Below are 15,491 nucleotides of genomic sequence, written 5' to 3'. Positions count from 1 at the left end.
CATGACCACAATAATTAATATTATTTCTTAGGAAGACATTGGAAAATGATTTTTGGCTGGACTCCATGAGTAGAAAAGGCTATGAAAAATGTTCCATCTGCTTATCCATCTGCCAGTAACATAGCAGCTTGTGATAGCTGACTATTGAGACTTGGCTTAAATGAAATTGCCATGTTTTATTTATAAGATCTTGAGAAGAGAAAAATGAAGAGAAATGTATAGCTGAAGTTTTTCTCATTCTAAAAGGAATTGCCCTCTGTCACCATAATTAATATTTCTCTTTGCTTTTTGAGCTTGTTCATTCAGTCTGCTCTTGTTTCAATAAATATAGTTCTTCAGATTTTCATGTTTAGATTTTTGTTTTGTTTTTTTTTTGGTCTCAGGGTATTAATGTTCAACATCACCAATCATCAGGAAAATGCAAATCAAAACCACAGTAAGGTATCATCTCACCCCAGTTAGGATGTCTGTTATTCAAAAGACAAAAAATAAAGGCTGGCAAGGATGTGGAGAAGAGGGAACTCATATGGTTTATGGGAATGCAAACTAGTATAGCCACTGTGGAGAACAGTATGGAGTTTTCTCAAAAAACTGCAAGTAGAAAGACCATATGATCCAGCAATCCCACTATTGGGAACTTATCCAGAGGAAAGAAAATCATTATATCAAAGAGACATCTGTACCCTCATGTTAATTGCAGCACTATTCACAATAGTCGAGATATGTAATCAACCTAGATAGTCAACAACACATGAATGGATAAAGAAAATGTGGCATTTATATACAATGGAATACTATTCAGCCATAAAAAAGAATGAAATTCTATCATTTAAGGCAACTTGGATAGAACTGGAGGACATTATGTTAAATGAAATAAGCCAGGAACAGAAAGTTAAGCACCATATGTGCTTACTTATATGTGGAAGCTAAAAAAAAAAATTGTTCTCATAGAAGTAAAAAGTAGAACAGAGGATATTAGAAGCTAGGAAGGGTAGGGGAAAGGGATATAGGGGTAGTATTTGTTAAAGGACACAAAATTATGGCTAGATACAAGGAATAAGTTCTAGTGTTCTGTAGCACTGTAGGATGACTATAGTTAACAATAATATATAGTTTCAAATAGCTAGAAGGATAGTGAACATTCCTAACACAAAGAAATGATCAATGTTTGAGAGTATTAATATGCTAATTACCCTGATATGATCGCGATACATTATATGTATCAAAAAATCTCTGTACCCCATGAATATATATAGTTATGCCAATTAAAAAATAAAATTTATAAAAATCTTTCAGATCTTACCAAGTATATTTGGTACATTTTATTTGAGGTGTCTTCATTGATTTTTTTGCTGCCATAACAAAATACCACAGACTGGTTAATTTACAAAGAATAGAAGTTTATTTGACTTGATTCTGGAGGCTGATAAGTCCAGGAGCGTGGTGCTGGCATCTTGGTGAGGGTCATCCTATGGCAGAAGGGCAGAATGCAAGAGAAAATATGGAACTGAACCTACCCTCTTATCAGGAGCTCACTCCTGTGACAACTAACCCATTCTTACAATAACAGTATTAATCCATTTGGGGGACAGAGCCCTCATGACATAATCACCTCTTAAAGGTCCTGCTTCTCAACATTGTTGCCCTGGAGATTGAGTTCCCAACTCATGAACTTTGTGGGGACGTAGTCAAAACTACACAGCATGAGAGAAGATCTAAAAGCAAAAACCTGAGTTTACAATGGTCAGTTGTAAGAGAGTTATGAACTTTACTACCTTGGTCATTGCTTAAACACAAAAAGCATAGTTTTAACATTTTAATATTAAAAGAAAATTGGTCCTGGAAAACTTATTTGCTGCTACTTCTAATAAAAATGGTGAAGAGTAACCAAAAAAAAGTGTCCACAAAATTTCTGGCACTTAAAGTAATCCCTTCCTCCCTCCCTTTCTCCTTTTCTCCTTCCCTTGCTATTAGGGAGGTGGTATGATACAATTCAGTTAGGAGGAGATTAGTAAAGCATTTGCGGTGCTTAGTGTACAGTTTTTCTGTTTTAAGTAATAATCAGGGAGATAAGCTTCATGCTTTTTATAAATAATTTATAAGAATGACATTGTTTCTTTTTTTAGTGCTCTACAGCATCGAGCTGATGTGTCCTGCCTCTGGAAGCTAGCGGGGGATGCTTGTACCTGTCTGTATGCTGTCTCACCATCTAAAGTGAATGTTCATGTTTTAGGAGTCCTTCTAGGTCAGAAAGAAGGAAAACAAGTATTAAAGAAAAATGAGCTCCTCCACCTTGGAGGAAGGTAATTTGCAAAGATTGCCAGTTAATAACATTTGAATTGAATTAAGGCATTGTAACAAAAACCATAACATTCACTTTTGTATTCCCATAGGTGTTATGGTCGTGCATTAAAACTGATGTCTACGTCTCATACATGGTGTGATCTTGGAATTAATTATTATCGCCAAGCAAAACATCTAGCAGAAACAGGCAGCAACATGAATGATCTTAAGGAGTTGCTGGAGAAATCTTTACATGTATGGTTTATATAAATTTTTTGTAAACTTTTTAAAAAGCTAAATGCTTTTCTCAAAGATGTTTTGAAGTAAATAGTGTTTTCACATAAAACCACATATATCTTGATATACATGCTGCTATTCCAAGAAATAAAAATTAATCTAATTTAACTTCTTTTCAGTGTCTGAAAAAAGCAGTGAGACTCGACAGTAATAATCACTTATACTGGAATGCTCTTGGTGTGGTTGCATGTTACAGTGGTGAGAATTGAGTAACACTTCAATATTTTTAGAAGATTGTATATTTCAAACAAAGTTCAGTTTCATCAAGTTCTGTATTTTTCAGGTATTGGAAATTATGCCCTTGCTCAGCACTGTTTCATCAAATCAATCCAGTCAGAACAAATTGTGAGTATTCTATGTGTCTATGAAAAATAACTTCAAAATTTAATATTACTAATTTTCTGAGACTTTCAAGTAGACAAGGGGCATATTTTTTTTAAAAAATGTGTGTTTTTTAGAATGCTGTTGCATGGACCAACTTGGGAGTGTTATACCTCACAAATGAAAATATTGAGGTAAATATGTTGCCTGTCTGTCATATTTAAAATAAATTTTTCTATGTTATTATCTCCTCAGTAGCTCAGCTTCTTGTGGAGAAATGTTTTTGCATATCGTTAGGTAGCCAGTATGCTCTCCAGTATGCTAGTTAATTGATGATATTCAATTTATGTTGAATAATTAATGTGTAAGATTTATTTTCCTTTTTATGACCTTCAAGAAACTTCTGATTTTATGATTATGTTGGTTTTTCATTTAGAGATTAAGACAGTTCTATTCTGAGTCAATTTGGCATTTTTTTTTATCTGTACACATGTAAGAGAAGTCCTGTGTAGATAGTGTTGGGGGTGGAGTGGATAAGCGCAAGGGAGACAGGTAGCAATCTCTAGAAGCTTAAATTTAACCTTTCCTTGGGTACTTTACATTTTGGCTTTAGTAGATGTTAATCTCTTTAAACAGCAAGTGTAATTTGTCATACTTGAGCAATTATTCATTAGGCAATGAGAACTAAAGTGATTGGGAGCATGTTTATAGGTCATGTTTGGAAAGTTTCCACAAATCTATAGGTAATACCACGTTTGAACTGTTTTGTGTTTCAGCCAGTATATTGAGTCTCATTCCAAAAAGCTTTCACAATATTCTCAAGGATACATTAAGTCACTGCAAAAAAGACTGGATTTAGAAAATTGTAAATAGATTAAATAAAATATTAATTTGGATTTTAAAATACATTTTTTAAAAATTTTAAATAAAATTTAAAAAAAAAATTTAAATAAAACAATGTCTTAGTAAGCTATGGATGTAGTTTTATTGTAGCATGGATAGTTGTTACCCGTGAGCTTACTTTTTAAAAACAGGAAAAATAAGACTGTTTCCTGCCTTACATAGATTATTGAGAAAATAGTATAAAGCAGTATGTAATAAAAAGTTATTTTTTGTGGCAGAAAAAAAAAAGCATCAAAGTTAATGTGTCCAAGTTAGATATTTTTGAAGTTTCCTCATTGCTTAATGCAGAATTATGTTGTTGATCACTCCTCTAGTAGCAGTATAATACATGTCTGGGACTTCATTGGTTAGAACTTCATTAGTTGTGAGTTCTTATCCTCCCAGTTAAGCTAAAAGAAAGGGGGAATAGATAGTCTTATTTAATCATTGCCTTCAAACCTATGGCTAGCTAATGGGCGTATGATTGGTTGGTTAAAAGTTCTGCAGACTACAAGGTAGAACCCCCTTTTGCTGGGGTTCAGAACTCCTAACCTGGGGAGAAATCTGTTGCACCTAGGAGTGTTCTAGAACTGTGCAGTTAAAACACTGCTTTAAGCATTGCTAATTATGCTTAAACAGTGAAGTTTTATGTTCATACATATTTATGATGAGAGGTTTGATTTATTCTCTTATTTTATGCTTTTTAAACTTAAGCGGTTTAATAAGTTTATAAAATGACTTGCTATAATATTTTTTGCCTTTTTTTCCTAGCAAGCTCATGAAGCTTTCAAAATGGCCCAGTCCCTTGATCCATCTTACTTAATGTGCTGGATTGGACAAGTAAGATATATAACATATAGTTACTAATAAGCTTGTTGATATAAATAACTGACTGATATGCATAACAGTGATAATAATGGTAACAGATAGCATTTGAGGACTTACTTTGTGCCAGTCACTGTGCTTAGCTCTTCGTATACACTATTTCAGTTAATCTATCATCAATTCTTTGAAATGTGGTTGATGTTATACTCTCTTTATAGTTGTGGAAATGGAAACTCAGAGATCCTAAGTGTCATTCCTAAGGCCACATAGCTTGTAAGGATTTAACTCTGATTTGGGGGGGCCTCTGAACACTTACCAGTCTGACATTACTGTGCCTAAAAAATAAACCCATAACTGTATTGTGTAACTCTCATGTACAAAGAAAATGCACATTTACAAAGATCATTTTGAGTATTAGGTTTCTGTAAAATCTTCATATTTGATTTGTCACTTGTTTATGAGTTTTCTCTCCTCCCCCAAATTTAGATTTTTGTAATGCCAAATAGGAATCAGGATACTTTGTTACTAGTCTGAGTCTGTTACCTACTGTTTTTTTTTCTTTTTTTACCTTAGCATATCACTTTTCTGGATTTTAATTTTCTCACCTGAAAAAGAAGGGGATTAGATTGAGTGGCCTCAAAGTTCTTGCCTGGTTGAGGAATTATAATGAATTAGTAAGCAGTTAGTTGCTTTGGTTCAGAGAGTAGGAGCATCACCCATATTAGAAAATTATTAATCAGAGTTTAGAGATCTTTTATTGTGTTTTAGACTCTTGGGCCTAATTCTAGTTAACTGGTGAAGCAAGCAGAGCTCGAAAGGCAAACTCCTGTTCCCATTCACTGTGGTAGCATCTGGGAGCAGAGGCATTGCTATGCTAACCTCTATGTCAACCATTGAACCCAGGGAGCCCAAGAATTTGCATTCTAACTGTTCCAAGTGATGATTGTGAGGCTGGTCCAAGGGACCTCACTTCGCGTAGTACTGCTCTATGTCAGTAGATCTTAGATGATTATCAGAATCACTTTTTTTAAATTTTAAAAGTATTTTTGGTTTTAAAAATAATTTATTTTAGCAGGTACCTGGAAGATTTAGTTAATAACAATAGAAGTGAAAACCTTTGGTTAACTTTGCTTTTAAGCTCAGCTAGTAAACCTTTGGTTCTTCTAGACAGTTTCATTTTTTGTTATTATTGTTATTTTCTTTTAAACACATTAAGAGTCTGTTTTTTTCCTTTTGTAGGCTCTTATTGCTGAGGCAGTTGGAAGTTACGACACTATGGATCTCTTCAGGCACACTACGGAACTAAATATGCATGTAAGAATCTGAACATTCTTCTTGAGTATTCATTAATGAGAAAAGTATTATCTTTGTTAAGGGAATGAATAGATATTGGGCTAGGCATAGTGGCTTACGCCTATAATCCCAGTGATTTGGGATGCCAAGGCAGGAGGATTAGTTGAGGCCAGCCTGGACAACATAGCAAGACCCTGTCTTAAAAAAAAAAAATTAAAAATTAGCCAGGTATGATGGTGTATACCTGTAACCCTAGCTACTCAGGAGGCTGAGGCAGGAGGATTGCTTGAGTCCTGGAGTTTCAGGATACAGTGAGCTATGATCACGCCATCTCACTCCAGCCTGGGCAACAGAGCAAGATTCTGTCTCTAAGAAAAGGAAAAAGAAAATGAATAGAAAAGTGGTATTAGATGTTAATGACATCAGTTGTTTTTATTATTTATTCTTTATTAGAAACAGGTTAGTCGTCTGGAATTAAAGAGCTACCATTTTTTTTTCTCCAACTTTCAAGAGCTGGTGAAGAAATGACATTGAGATTTAATAGATACAGTAGTAGTCATATATTAATAGAATAGAAACTGAGACTCTAGGAAAAAGATAGACATGAGATAAGGAGTAGGCATGGTAGACATTTCTAGATTATTTATGAAAATGTTTTAGAATTTTTTTTTTTTTTGGTTTGTCCTTTGGCATGGAGGGGAAAGCCAACCCATCAGGCGAGGCTCTGTTTTCTGCATTTTATCCTCTTTGATTCTTCTAGTTAGGATTGGAACAAGTAATTTCAATATGTTCTCAGCTGTGTTTTATCATAGAGACTCTTCATTTAAAGGTACTTTTAACAGTTGACTTAAAGAACACTGAGATGTGTTCTAGGATATTTATTGTATTGAAGTGCATTGTTTTATTTATTATAATTTTTATTGACATATTTATTATTCTATGTCTGCTTGTTAACATTGGCTTTTTAAAGACTGAAGGAGCTTTAGGTTATGCGTATTGGGTCTGCACAACATTGCAAGATAAAAGCAACAGAGAAACAGAGCTGTACCAGTACAACATCCTCCAGATGAATGCTATTCCAGCAGCACAAGTTGTTTTGAATAAATACGTAGGTAAGGTACCTGTTATATAATAGCAAGATATTTGAATAGCTATTGAAATAATTTAAATAATTTTTAAAAGTAAAATTTTTTAATTTAATTCATTTCAAATTAAATATTGGTGTTTTTTAAGACATGAATTTGCCTTCTCTTTGCAGTGGCGAAGCAGTCTTTACTTTGTAAATTTTACTAAAGGCTTTTGAAGAAAGATAAAAATTGTTACCTAATGATGCAAGATAAAAGTAATTTCCTTATTATAGTGGAGAGTGTATTATAGTGGAATGTATTAATACACTGTCCACTATACACTAGAACAGTTGCTGCTGTTCTAGCTTTGCCTTTTACTTTCTCTGCAGTCTTAGGCCAAGTGTTTTACCTCCCTTAACTTCTATTTGCTGCTTGGATAGTGGATATAACAATACCTGGATTGTAGTGTTGTGAGAACTAGATGAGATAATATAAATGAAGTACCAAACCCAGTGACTGTAGCTTCCCCACTTAATACCTAATTTTTCTTGAAGGTACTGGAAAAATACGTTTAGGTTTAGGAAGTTGACAGAGTGATGAAGTTTTATTAACCATCTATTGTAATAATTTCTCGTCTTTTTAAATAAAACTACCATTGATTTTGGTTATTAATCTCTGCTCCACCAATTAGTAGCCTTGATTGAAACCTTGGGCATGCTACCAAAATTCTCAACAGGAAAGTATTTATTGCTTAGTGTTTAAATAAGGTGATTTGTACAAAATGTTATGCAGAGTGCCTGGCATATCCTAGATGCTCAAGAAAATGTTAGTTTCATTAACTTTTGACAAAATACTAATAAAGAAGCAAGGAGTTTAAGCAGGAATACTGAAAACAGTAAATATTGACAGTCAAATAATATAAAGAATCAGACAAATTGTGAAAAGCAGGAGAGAAAATGCCTCACTGTAGATATTGTGGGGATTGTGGCACTCTGCATGCATTTAGCCTGAGGCAGTAGACTAGGCAATTAATTTACCAACATCAGCACTTAGGGTAGGTTTGTCTTAGGGTGGGTGTGGCATGTGAATGCATGGATCTCCTCATGCTCATTTTTTATTTATTTATTTTTTTGAGACGGAGTCTTGCTCTGTCACCCAGGCTGGAGTGCAATGACACAATCTCGGCTCATTGCAACCTCCGCCTCCCAGGTTCAAGCCATTCTCCCGCCTTAGCCTCCCGTTTAGCTGGGTTTAACAGGTGCCTGCCACCATGCTTGGCTAATTTTTTGTATTTTTTGTAGAGACGGGGTTTCACTGTGTTAGCCAGGATGGTTTCAATCTCCTGACCTCGTGATCCACCTGCCTCAGCCTCCCAAAGTGCTGGGATTACAGGCTTGAGCCACTGCGCCTGGCCCTCATGCTTATTTTGACTCAGTTTTGTTGACTCTTTCTTTTGTGACTTGAAGGATTTTTCAAGAATAACTTTGACTATATGATTTTAACCTTAGTTGTTGATCTTAGAACCTAACAATCATAAGATATGGTTACGATGTACTTTGTTAAATAATCTAAAGGATTTGAAGGCTTACTTTCCACTACTGCTTTTAAGTAGATTATATCAGATATGTTTCTTTTTCTACATTTTACCTTCTTAGATAGGTAATCACCCAACGGGTTCACTTTGCCCGCCGCATAGACAGAGCCAATTTATCAAGACAGGGGAATTGCAATAGAAAAAGAGTAATTAATGCAGAGCCGGCTGCGCGGAGGACTAGAGTTTTGTTATTACCGAAATCAGTCTCCCCGCGTAAGCATTTGGGGATCAGCATGTTTTAAGAATAATTTGGTGGATGGTGGTGGACAGGCCCTGAGTTGGAAGTGCTGACTGGTTGCGTCGGAGATGAAATCATAGGGATTTGAAGCTGTCTTCTTGCACAGTCAGTCCCTGGGTGGGGCCACAAGATCAGGTGAGCCAGTTTATCAATCTGGGTGATGCCGGCTGATCCATCAAGTGCAGGCTCTGAATAGTGATGTTATCCCCAGGAGCAATTTGGGGAGGGTCAGAATCTTGTAGCCTCCAGCTGCAGGACTCCTAAACCGTAATTAATCTTTTGACTAATTCCTTAGTCCTGCAAAGGCAGGTCTAGTCCCCAGGCAAGGAGGGGATTTGTTTTGGGAAAGGGCTGTTGTCATCTTTGTTTCTAACTATAAACTATAAACCAAGTTCCTCCTATTTTTAGTTTAGCCTACACCCAGGAATGAACGAGGACAGCATGGAGGTTAGAAGCAAGATAGAGTTAGGTCAGATTTCTGTCACCGTTTCAGTTATAATTTTGAAATGGTGGTTTCAGATACATGATGTTTTTTGACATTAAAATTTCAAAATACTGCACTGAAAGTACTAGACTTACCTTCTGTTTCTAGTGTACAATACTGACTTTGTTATTTTTTTTTTTTTTAATACATACATGTTGGAACAGAACCACCAAGAGAAATTATTACTTAATTTAATCATAGGAAGGTTTAAGTAATTAGCCAAAGAACTGAATTTCCTTATAAATCTCATGACTGGTTTTAACAAGAACTATAATTTCAAGTTACGATACCTTTGGGCATAAAAATGTTTAAATTCTAAAATACAACTAAAAATCAAATATAACTATTAGACATTATTCAGTGATTAGAAGAGTTAATAAAGTTTTTACTGTCATATTATATTCAAGATAAAATCAGGCCACTATTCTTAACAGTGTAAGTGATCTCAAGAGGCAATCTGGTATTTAAGATACTGAAAAAATAAAACTAATATTTTGTTAGTATCATCAGTATACGTATGTAAAAATGAAGATATTTCTCATTTTCTAGAAAGAATTCAGAATTATGCTCCAGCTTTCACAATGTTGGGTTACTTAAACGAACATCTGCAACTCAAAAAGGAAGCAGCAAATGCATACCAAAGGTAAACTACATTTAATTGTGATAGATGCAGGAGGAAGATGAGGGGAGGGGTTCCTGGAGAATCTCTGACTGGCCTGTGCATTGGGAGAACGGGGTGAAGCCCGGGGAAGTTCATGCCATTTGCAGGCAGAGAGGAACCTGGCCTCTTCATTTCTTGTGTGTGTGGCCTGGAATCAATCTGTGAGACAGGGGCCTGTTAGCAGGAACCCCTCTCGCTTTGCTAAGAGGGTTTTTTCTTTTTTCCTTTTCACCCAATAAATCCATTCCCCTCACCCTTCAATGTGTCTGCATGCCTAACTTTTCCTGCTTGTATGACAAGGACCTGGTTTTAGCTGAACTAAGGAACCAAGTTCTACATCAATTGCAATGCAATCATTGTTTATCAGTTAGCTTTTCAAATGTTAGTTTCATTCTCAGGAAGAAGGTACTAAATAATTGTTTTGACTCCTTTCCTGATGTTTCCTTGTATACTATTATTACATCTTAGAAGGTGAAAAGATGTGGTCCCAAATTTTCAGCTATATTTTGTTTTTTGTTGCTCATCTTAAGGAGGTGGGGTAGAGAAATTGAGAGAGAGAAATCGATAGAAAAGAAAGAAGAAACAAAACAAAAAACTTATCAAATTTTTAGAAAAGTCTGTCTTTTAAGAACTTATCTGTCTAACTTTATTAGATTTGAAAATGTGTTCAGTGAGACAAGAAATAACATTGTGATGTGTTTGTTTGAATGACTTTAATATCTACTATGTATTTATTCATTTAATAAATATTTGTTGATTACTGTGTGCCAAGCAGTGTTCTTGGCACTGGCTATTTTGCAGTAAATTAAAAAAGACAAAGGCCTTATTCTCATGGAACATGTGTTCTGTGGCTGAGAGACATGATGAGCTAATAAACATCTGTGATGATAATAATTGCTAAGAAAGAAAATTAAAGTAGGGTAAAGGGCCAGAGAATGCAGGGCAGGAAGTGACATTTCAGGTGAGTTTAAGAATGGATAGATTAACTAAGGAGGCAGTTGAGGCCTGACTTCAGTGAACTGAGACCACAAGCCACTTGTTTATCTGGGCAGGACGATTCTAGGCAGAAGGAACAGCAAGAGAAGTGGAGAAGTGGAGGAGTAGATTTGGCATGTTTACAAAATAAGAAAGCCAGTGTGCTGCAATGGAATGACCAGCTGGAGAGTGGTAGGAAATGAAATCTACATAAATTTCTATGTAAATTAATGGATAGGTGATAAGAAAATAACTATTGATCTCATGACCAACTACTAGATGAAACGTAAAAAGACCTGGTTGCCTAATCTCTGAGGCACATTATTGCCCTAAATCTAAATAAATATTTACAGGAAGCCTTGTCAAGTGAAAAATAATTGAGGTGTCCTGAATACTTTGCCATATCCTTTTATGGATCTCTCTGTAGTTCAAAGGAGTAATCATTAGATGGTACTGGAGCTTGTGTAATCAAGAAGTTATTTTTCCAGGTGTGTATGGAAAAAGTATGTGAAAATAAATGCATATGAAAAACCACTATTTTGCTTCTTTCAAAGCCAACAAACTTAACAGTAAACTATAAATATGACAGACTGCAACAGTGAGCAAGATTTTTAAACAGAGAAAACTAGGCAGCTAGGGTGTTTGTTTTTTTTTTTGCAATAGCAAATGACATATATATAAATGACATAAATAAAAACGACATATCGTTATTATTGCAGATATTGTGAATTTAACATTGGTTGCACCTTAGGCTTAAAATGACATCTCCACAGTCACTTGGGTGTGTGTACCACTTTCTTGACTGATCATCACTGCTGTTTTCTGCTTTAAACAAGTATTTGATGGTTGAAACCACAAATTAGGCATAAATCTAAATAGGGGTATAGTTTTTCATCTCTATAATACTGTCTTTAGGCTTCTCTAGTAAATTCTTGTTTTTCATGCAACATCAGGGAGATAGAAAATCTTTGTTGGCTATTTCTCCCTAGCCTGTCCTCTTTAAATGGGAACAAAAATAAAAACCAAAAATCTTGTTAAATATCCAACTCTTTTTAGTCGTTAAGACATTTCCCTGCCTGCCCATAGGGAACTAAGCATAAGAAGAAAATACACGTTGTCAGCAGGTTATTTATTCCAATCCTTGAGGGACTTGTAGTGACTAGTCCTCTTCCCTCAACTTACTTTTCTCTAAATATTTTTTCTGTATGTACAAGCAAGGATGCATGAAAGCATTCAATTTTCTGGCTTCCTAACTCAAACTACTAATATATAAATAGTTTCAAGAATGTTTTCTATGAACTCCAAATATGTCAAAACTTTAAACTGTGACATAGTTATTTCCCATATTTAGATTTTTGGAATATTTAGAGCTCAAATGTAATAAATTTCACTTACTAAGAGGTCATTTAGATATTATTTTCCCAACAGTTTAAAATCTAAATATCTGTAAGTGCTTTTGTTGTACCAACTTAATAAAATATGAATAAGCTATTATAACTAGCACCAAAGAATTAGTAGAACTAAATGAACAGATATCTGTGGATTCAGCTAAAGAGGAAGGTAACAGTATGCTATTGCACAGAGATAAATTAAAATACCTTGATTTTTTTTTTTTTTTTTAAGGGCAATTGTGTTGTTACAGAGTGCAGAAGACCAAGATACTTATAATGTTGCGATGAGAAATTACGGCAGATTGTTATGGTAAGCATATTTTTTCTCCATTAATTCTATCAATTGATTGTATTTTTCTGGTGAAAGCTGTGGAACTGGTGATATGCTGACTAGTTCCCAGAACAGTGGGACATGTAGGATACATAATTTCCATAGAAACAGGCTCTGTTAATAGTTTCCTGTACCTATGATGCTAACTAACCCCGGTGTGCTTTGTATGGAGCAGATTTAGAACTCATGGTTTGTTGACTGGAGATGAGAACATTTGGAAGAGAGGTAGTGGCCATCTCTAATAGTAGAAGTCTAGTTAGTTGGAAGAGGAATTAGATTTATTCTGATTTGCTATATATTCTTAAACTGAGGATGGACATTAGGGGTCCAGTAACTCCATTGAAATAGTACACAAAAATTGTTGTGTGGGTACCTTTTGGGGATGAGGAAGGAGCTCTATATCTTTCCTCAGTTTTTCAGAGACTTCTAACTCTAAAAAAGAATAAAAGAAAGAAAGATTAAGAACCAATTGTTTTAGAGGGTAGAACTAACACCAGAGGATGGAAGTATTGTAGGAGGAAGGTTTTTGATTCAAGTTAAGGCAGCGTCCTAGAGTGCCCTAAACTTGAATGGTGCAGTTTGCAAAACACTGTTAAAACTATACTTTGATGTTTTAGGATTAGTGCCACATCTTTTAAGGAGCTACATGGTAGACCTTAGGTAGCCAGTTATTTTCTTTTATAACTGTGTACTTGAAAAATATCCAGAATTGGAAAATTATACTGTTCTGACTGCTTCTCCTTTTAGTCATTTAAACTGTTAATATTTAAAAGTTGAAAAAATATTTAAAAGTTGAAAGAGCTGTCAGTTCCAAGATTTTGTTGAAGTAGAGGACAGATATATTGTATGGAATAAAGTATCTGTTATTTTTAGTTTTGATGTGTTATATAATCTAAGTACTAATGTAAGTATTTTAGAAGAAAATGTATACCTTCAATTGAAAACAGATTATCTGTTTTTTTAAAATTTACTTTTACGAAATGTATGAAATTTGCAAACATACAGTGAGTAATAGAATAATTTAATGAAAACTCATCAATCAAATTGTATCTTAAAATTCTGTCAGCTTGTTTCAGGTTACTTTTCTTTCTTTCTTTCTTTTTTTTTTTTTTTTTTTTTGAGATGGAGTCTCGCACTGTTGCCTGGGCTGGAGTGCAGTGGCGTGATCTTGGCTCACTGCAACCTCCACCTCCAGGGTTCAAGAGATTCTCCTGCCTCAGCCTCCCGAGTAGCTGGGATTACAGGTGCCCACCACCACGCCCAGCTAATTTTTTGTATTTTTAGTAGAGATGGAGTTTCACCATGTTGGCCAGGCTGGTCTCGAACTCCTGACCTCATGATTCGCCCACCTTGACCTCCCAAAGTGCTGGAATTACAGGCGTGAGCCACCGCGCCCAACCTTCAGGTTACTTTTTCCAGAAAAATTTCAGATAGATTCATTGAAGCACCCACATTCCCTTCCGTAGTTCCATTCTTTTCTCCCAAAAGCACGCACGTCTTAGAAGATAGTGTTCATTTAAAGAAATACTTTCAATATATATGTATGTATCCATAAACAATCTAAGATAGTCCTCTTTCCTTTATCAAAATTTAAGTATTGATTTGATAAGTTCTTTCACTTTTTAAAAACTTATTTATAAGTGAAGGTTGCCTATATTTTTAGCCCCCATTCATATCCTCAAAGATTAAAAAGATTTTGTAAAAAGATTTCCACAACACATTAAAAATAAAAACAGATTCAGATTATGGTGATGGATACCAGAAAGAAGAATCTTAAATCTCTTCAGATGATGGCGGTTGAGCTTATACAAGTTCCTTTTATCTTTAAGCAAAAACAAGTTATTTTTCTGTTATTAATAAGTATTGCACTTTAGTATATATTACAGTTTATATTTTTCTCCCTCTTTTTTTTTTTTTTTTTTTTTTTAAGATGGAGTTTCTTTTTTGTTGCCCAGGCTGGAGTGCAGTGATGCGATCTCGGCTCATTGCAACCTCTGCCTCCTGGGTTCAAGTGATTCTCCTGCCTCAGCCTCTCCAGTAGTTGGAATTATAGGCGCCCGCCACCACGCCTGGGTAATTTTTGTATTTTTTTAGTAGAGACGGGGTTTCATCATGTTGGCCAGGCTAGGCTGGTCTTGAACTCCTGACCTCAAGTGACCCACCCATCTCGGCCTCCCAATGTGCTGGGATTACAGGTGTGAGCCACTGCGCCCGGCCTCCTCCCTCTTAAACACAAAAAAGAATAATGTTTTTGTTCATGGAATTTTAGTGTGTCTATATGCCCTCCAAAAAAGAAAAATGTGCAGATAAACAGTTTACACAAAAGATAGGTTTGATTCTGACTAGGCATTTTATGACTTGTTAAGCTTAGCAAAGATGCTAGAACCATACTCATAGGGTAATATTTAATTAATTATTAAGCTTAAAAAAATTAGAGATCCATATAAAAGTCAACTTGAAATTATTTTTGTAATTTGGGATTTTAATTAAAGTTTGTTAAAAAAAAAGAGAGAGACAATTTGTAATTTAGTAGACCACTATAAAAAAGGAAGTACACATGAAATTATCAGAAGAAACTTAGTGTAAGGTATTATTATTTTTTTTGAGAAGAGTCTTGCTTTGTCTTGCTCAGGCTAGAGTGCAGTGGTATAATCTCGGCTCACTACAACCTCCGCCTCCCGGGTTCAAGCAATTTTCCTGCCTCAGCCTCCTCAGCAGCTAGGATTACATGTACGGCTAATTTTTGTGTTTTTAGTAGAGATGGGGTTTCACCATGATGGCCGGGCTGGTCTCGAACTCCTTACCTTGTGATCCACCCCCCCCCCCCCCCCCCCCCCCCCCCCCCCCCC

At 35.3% G+C, this 15,491-nt stretch overlaps 1 protein-coding gene across 1 annotated transcript in view; it reads left to right on the top strand.

Annotated features, from left to right (window-relative positions):
* The window catches only part of TTC37 (tetratricopeptide repeat domain 37), a 98,510-nt gene that overhangs the window by 36,284 nt on the left and 46,735 nt on the right, over nt 1-15,491 (top strand). Inside the window, exons 20-29 of the mRNA XM_026454252.1 lie at nt 2,127-2,303; nt 2,394-2,538; nt 2,700-2,778; nt 2,864-2,925; nt 3,039-3,095; nt 4,555-4,623; nt 5,848-5,922; nt 6,872-7,013; nt 9,834-9,927; nt 12,544-12,621. Coding sequence (XP_026310037.1) covers nt 2,127-2,303; nt 2,394-2,538; nt 2,700-2,778; nt 2,864-2,925; nt 3,039-3,095; nt 4,555-4,623; nt 5,848-5,922; nt 6,872-7,013; nt 9,834-9,927; nt 12,544-12,621 — 978 coding nt within the window. The remainder of the gene's footprint in view (nt 1-2,126; nt 2,304-2,393; nt 2,539-2,699; nt 2,779-2,863; nt 2,926-3,038; nt 3,096-4,554; nt 4,624-5,847; nt 5,923-6,871; nt 7,014-9,833; nt 9,928-12,543; nt 12,622-15,491) is intronic.

Source organism: Piliocolobus tephrosceles, chromosome 4 (genome assembly GCF_002776525.5).
Source record: "Piliocolobus tephrosceles isolate RC106 chromosome 4, ASM277652v3, whole genome shotgun sequence".
NCBI lineage: Eukaryota > Metazoa > Chordata > Mammalia > Primates > Cercopithecidae > Piliocolobus > Piliocolobus tephrosceles.
The sequence above is the reverse complement of the archived record's forward strand: the minus strand, read 5'-3'. Positions and strand labels throughout refer to the sequence as shown.